The sequence below is a fragment of the Ranitomeya variabilis genome, chromosome 2 (assembly GCF_051348905.1).
Source record: "Ranitomeya variabilis isolate aRanVar5 chromosome 2, aRanVar5.hap1, whole genome shotgun sequence".
NCBI classification, from domain to species: Eukaryota; Metazoa; Chordata; class Amphibia; order Anura; family Dendrobatidae; genus Ranitomeya; species Ranitomeya variabilis.
This window is the reverse complement of record NC_135233.1, coordinates 998,671,330-998,677,329: the sequence shown is the minus strand read 5'-3', so window position 1 is coordinate 998,677,329 and position 6,000 is coordinate 998,671,330. Positions and strand designations below refer to the sequence as shown.

Genomic DNA, 6,000 nt, shown 5'->3' with positions numbered 1-6,000 from the left:
CAATGGACACTGCAAAGAGGAAACCCAAAATGGCAGAAGTGCATGCTTTCAATATTTGATTATATTGCAAGTTCTTTCTTTCCTGTTTTCCAGTACAGTATGTGGTAACATGAATGGTGTCATTCAAAACTGCAACTTCTCCTGCAAACCACAAGTCCTCATATGGCTGAGTCAATGGAAAAAAAAATTGCCCTATTATCAGTCAGCATTGCTGGCTCCAGGTCGGGGAAACCACGACATCGTTATGCCAGTCGCAATATGGCTGCCCAGACGGTGCGACGTAGCCACGTAGCCACGTCATACAATCTCTTCACACTGCCAACCACAAGATGGCGGTGCAACGCCAACGGGGCTGATCTCTGGAGCCGGAAGTGGAAAGGTTTGGAATCTCGCGAGATCTGCCATCAGTCCCGGAAGCTCCACGTCAGTCAGAGGGAGAGAGACCAGGGGGAACCGGAGACATGGTGAGTGGAGCCCGGAGCCGTGAGCTGCGGACGGAGGCTTCACGGTTGTGTGTCCTGAGTGTTTGTGGACGGATGGGACACGCAGGGGTGACATCAGATGGGAATAATCGTGTGCAGTGTTCTGCAGCATGCTGGGACTTCTAGTTCCCCAATGTGATTTGTGTGTGAGGTTGTAGAGAGCTGGCTCACAACTCTGCCCATTGCGGATGTTACAGTGGTTGTCACCCAGTTTTCCCAGACTCTTTTTTTTAATCTTTATTTTTATATAGCGCTAACATATTCCGCAGCGCTTTACAGTTTGCACACATTATCATCGCTGTCCCCAATGGGGCTCACAATCTAAATTCCCTATCACTATGTCTTTGGAATGTGGGAGGAAACCGGAGCACCAGGAGGAAACCCACGCAAACACAGGGAGAACATACAAACCTTGCAGATGTTGTCCTGGGTGGGGGTTTGAACCCAGGACTCCAGCGCTGCAAGGCTGCTGTGCTAACCACTGAGCCACCGTGCTGCCCGAGACTCTGAGTGGCACATCTGCTGGTGGGGCCTGGCTGTACCCCATTATGTGTCCCCTGTGCTCCACACGGGAGGGGCGAGTGCTGACAACCCCGGCGAGCGCTGTGATGGCAGCCATATTGGGAGTCATTGGCGCGGTGAATACAGCGTGTGACAACCCGGAGAGGAAGCACACGGACTCCTGGGTTCTGCGCGTTGTCAGGTAATTAGGGCCGTGTTCACACAGAGGGGTCTGCGTGGGGGCGACCTCTATCATTGTTCCTTTTGGATCCATAATCAGAACAAAGTAGCAGCGGACACTGCTCCGCGTCGTGTGGTCATCGGTCTGCAGAGAAGTGCTGCAGAATCCGGGGGGCCGTGCGCGGATTAACCCTTCACCTCCGCAGCCATGTTTCGGCTTTATATTTGTATGTTTCATCCCCTTTTTCCAGGAGCCATAGCCTTTTTTTTTACCTATCTGCCCACTTATGCTATGTGCACACATTGCGGATTTTGCTGCGGATTCACAGCTGTTTTCCATGTGGTTTATAGTGCCATGTAAACCTATGGAAAACCAAATCCGCAGTGCACATGGTGCGGAAAATACCACGCGGAAACGTAGCGTTGTTTATTCCGCAGCATGTAAATTCTTTGTGCGGATTCCGCAGCAGTTTACACCTGGTCTATAATAGGAATCCGCACAAAAACCGCAGGAATTCCGTGGATTTTGCAAAAACGGTGCGGAAAATCCGCACACGAATCCGCAACGTGTGCACCTAGCCATAGACTTATGAGGACTGTTTTGGTTTTTTGTTTTTTTGTGTGAAATGAGTTGTAGTTTTGATTGACGCCATTCATTTTGCCATAAAATGTATCAGAAAGTGGGGGAAAAAAAAATCCAAGAGGGATGAAATGATTAAGAAAATTGCAATTCTGCCATGGATTTTTGGGTTTTCTTTTTACGATATTTGATACATGGTAAAAATTATCTGGACATCTGACAACAGTGCAGTTATAGTAATGCAGGATTTGTACAGATTTATTTTTGTTAGCAGTGAAAAAATTTCAGAAGGTATTTTTTTTGTGTGTTTTTTGTGTGTGTCTCTATTTTCTGAGACCTGTAATGTTGTTTTTTTAGGGAGGAATAGTGACCGAAAATACATAATTCTGTTATGATTTTTTTTTTCTCTTCATAAGGGCGCAGTCAGACACAGACGAACATATAACACGGACGACGATCTCATCGCAGTGTGCGGACTGGCCGGCGGCTCTCCTGACCTGAGCATGAATGCTACATAGAAATACCTGCGTCACGCTAGGATCAGGAGAGCCGCCGGCCAGTCTGAGCATTGAGAGGATCGTCGTAGGTGTTATACGGCCGTCTGACTGCGCCCTAATAGTTACCTTATTCATTAATTTTATATTTTGATCTGACTTCTACAGACACCGATACCAAATCTATTTTTTTCCTTTTATTTTTAATGGAAGAAAAGAGGCTGATTAGAATTTTAATATTTTTTTTTTTATAATTTTTTATAAACTCTAGTTTTTTTAGTCTACTAAAGGGGACTCGCACGTGTTATCATCTAAGCACTCTGTATAATACACTGCAGTACCACAGCATTGCCTTATATAGTGAAAATCGCAGTCTCGTATGAAGCTCCGCTTGTAACTGAGCTTCACAGGAGTACAAAGATGGTGGCACAGGAGCATTCAGTAGGCCCCTGGCTACAAATGTGACCCATCGGTGCCACACAGTTGCGTCATGAAAGCCAATAAGAGCTGGCAAACCGGCAACCACTCCATTGAAGGCTATGTGCACACGTTCAGGAAAGTCTGCAGAATTTTCCTGAAGAAAATCGGACTTTTTCCACAGGAAATCCTCCTGCACTTTTATTGCGTTTTTTTGCACAGTTTTTTTTTTTTTTTTTTTTTTACAGATTTTTCGTATTTTTTTCCGGAGCTTCCCAATGCAATAAGATAGCGGCAAAAAGGCGAAAAATCAGCAAAATTAATGAACATGCTGCGTTTTTTACCGCGATGCGTTTTTTTTTTTTTTTCGCGGAAAAAAACGCATCATGTGCACAAAAATTGCTAAATGCATTAATGATGATGGGATGCTTTTGTATGCATTTTTTAACCCTTTTTTCTGGCTGAAAAAATGCGAAAAATCCGGTACGTGTGCACATAGCCTTAATGTTGCTATTAGGTCAGGCACTGGCGACCGTGTTATCTGCTATCTGACAAAACAACTAAATTTTGGATCGCATTTGGACCAATGTTATTTTATGGGGCCGTGCACTTGTCAGAAACAAATCGCTGCATGCCCGAGTTTGATCTGATAGTTGGATCGCACTCGGCCATGCAAGTCAATGAGTGTGAAAATCGTCGGACTGCACTTGGATGACATCTGAATGCAGGCCGATTCCGCAGACTGAGAAGGAAGAAGATGGAGAAATTTCTCATTCAAGTGAATCACTGTGGTCACACTCTGATTGGAGTGTGATTTGTATAATCGACCCGATTCCCTCGGATTAGAGAATTTACGGCCGTCTGCACATAGCCTTAGAGACATCATGGCTGTGGAGTCTGTGTGCTGGTGCTGATGTGGAGAACATGAGCTGCTGAGCTCAGTGATTGGCTGCAGCGGTCATGTGCATAGAGTTTATTTTAACTTCGCAGAAGCCAATGTTAATGAAAAACCTTTTTTTGCAAACACATCATTTAAGAGGTATTCTTATCTTGGACATTTATGGCATATCCAGAAGTGCCACAGATATCCTACAGGATGTGCCAAATGTCCCATAGATGTGGGGCCACATCTGCCTCCAGAACTGGGCCGCACTGAACCTGCCCTGGAAACGGAAAGTCTTTCTGCATCAGCATCTGCCTCCATTCATTTGTATGGGAGGAAACTGCATGGCTGGAGAGAGCTGGTGATGTGCAGTCGCCTCTCAGCTAGTGGTCTGAAGGGAGATATGCAGGATCCAGCGGTGGAAATTGCACTTATTGGCATGTAGTTGTGCCGTAAATGACCCAAAAGGCACAAACCTTAGCGTTTGACGACAAGTCTAGCACGTGTGCGGTCCCTACTAAAGATGCTACCTGTTCATTATGCAGAGGGAATATAGGTCATCTGTTCAAGGGCAACTTCTGTCCTTAGAGTGACAGTGGGCTATTCTCTGCTCATGCCCGACACCCAGCACACCCCCGCCCTGCAAACAACTCCCTCTGCAGGTGAAATGTAGTATTACGTTCAGGTGAATGGCCCTTTCTTCCCGGCCTCCTCCTGCGGTGTAGAACATGTGCTCATTATAGAGGTGTATGGTGTAGTAATGCCTTATGCAGGCTGCTTATATGCTTATGGTCGTCACAGCCTCGTCTGTCTATTATCTGCAGCCTCTGCGACTTGACATCAAGAGGAAGCTGACAGCTCGGTCCGACCGAGTAAAGAGCGTCGACCTGCACCCGACAGAGCCATGGATGCTGGCCAGTCTGTACAATGGCAGTGTGTGTGTATGGAATCACGAGACGCAGGTAAAACACTTTACACAGGACTATATGAATACAGGGGATGCTCCATCTTTTCTTGTCCATGAAAACCTGTTGTTATTCTTCCAGACCCTGGTGAAAACCTTTGAAGTATGTGATCTACCAGTCAGAGCAGCAAAGTTTGTGGCAAGGAAAAACTGGGTCGTCACCGGAGCAGTAAGTATAAACTATGCGTCTTCCTACAGGGATCAATTTAGCGGGTTCTCTGACACTTGATTGCTGACAGTTATGACTCTCTTCAGATTCCCTGATTCCCATTTAATTGAATTGAGAGGTTACCGTGCTACAGCATAAATCACAGTGTGAGATATACACACGTATGGGGGCTAGTGCTGCCCCTGCATGTTCATATTTGCCGCAAACACATGGGAAAAGCATCTGTGCACACTGAAGCCCTACGACTGCGACTAATAATAATGCATTATTATGAAGAGCCAAACTAAATGTTAAGTGGATTCCCAGGATGAGTAAAGCTTTTCTTCTTTTCTGGAAATGCCTTCCCCATCATTTCCTTTTCTTCTTTGTTATATATTTTTTCTTTTTCTTTTTTAGAAAGCCCCTTTATTTTCTTACCTGAACAATTCTCCAAACTTAATTTCTGAGTATCATTATTTCCGCGTTTTCCCTCATGCAGTGTGTGTGATGCAGGCATGACTGTGTCTTGTACCCCAGTCTGTAAGTTCTCTCCCTATATATCCCAGCAGCTGACGCTTTTAAAAGCTCTACTTTAGTGTTCACTTCCCGCTATGTAAGGCCGGGTTGAGCCTGTGTAAAGTCTCCGGTTTGTCATCCATATGTCTGTCGTTTCCATAAAGATTATTAAAAATAACAGGCCCAAGTCATTACCTATGTAACATTAGCAATGGTTCCGTTATAAACAGAAGCCATACACATGGTGCCAGGATGGAAGGCTTTCTTTTACTAAGCTGAGTTCAGTGGGTGAGTGTCTCTCAAAAAGCATATAGGCTAGGGCGTGATTTTCTTTTGCACATGAACACTGTCAGTATAGAAAAATGTTCATCTGAGGCAGCTCATTCATGTACATATATCTCACGCTGTCCCTTTTGAACACAGATCAAAAATGATGTTCTTCTGAATGAGACCAGTCAGGACAGGGGAAACTTTGTGATTGCTTTGATCTAACAGCTGAGACCTCACAGATCAGGACACTACAGAGCAGGTCTTCAAAAACAGGATAAAAGTAAATGGACAGAGATGGTCACTCTTGAACACGTCCACATTACTGGCACCGGAATTAAAGCCTGATAACCATTTTAGAATCAGTCATTGTATGAAATATGAGTATACACAGATTTATTGGCCTAGTAGCTTATTGGCCTAGTAGCTTATTGTCCTAGTAGCTTTTTAGGTAGACGATTGCGTTAAATCTTTGTGCAGATTTTTGCTGTGTAATCAGACAGCAGCAGCATGATGTAGGGGCAGAGATTCTGATTCCAGCCATGTGCAGCGGATGTGATAGAAGCCC

General features: G+C 45.0%; 1 protein-coding gene across 1 annotated transcript in view; it reads left to right on the top strand.

Moving 5' to 3' along the window:
• Positions 1–294: 294 nt before the first annotated feature.
• The window catches only part of COPB2 (coat protein complex I subunit beta 2), a 28,034-nt gene continuing 22,328 nt past the window's right edge, over positions 295–6,000 (top strand). Inside the window, exons 1-3 of the mRNA XM_077291139.1 lie at positions 295–464; positions 4,362–4,499; positions 4,584–4,670. Coding sequence (XP_077147254.1) covers positions 462–464; positions 4,362–4,499; positions 4,584–4,670 — 228 coding nt within the window. The 5' untranslated portion in view covers positions 295–461. The remainder of the gene's footprint in view (positions 465–4,361; positions 4,500–4,583; positions 4,671–6,000) is intronic.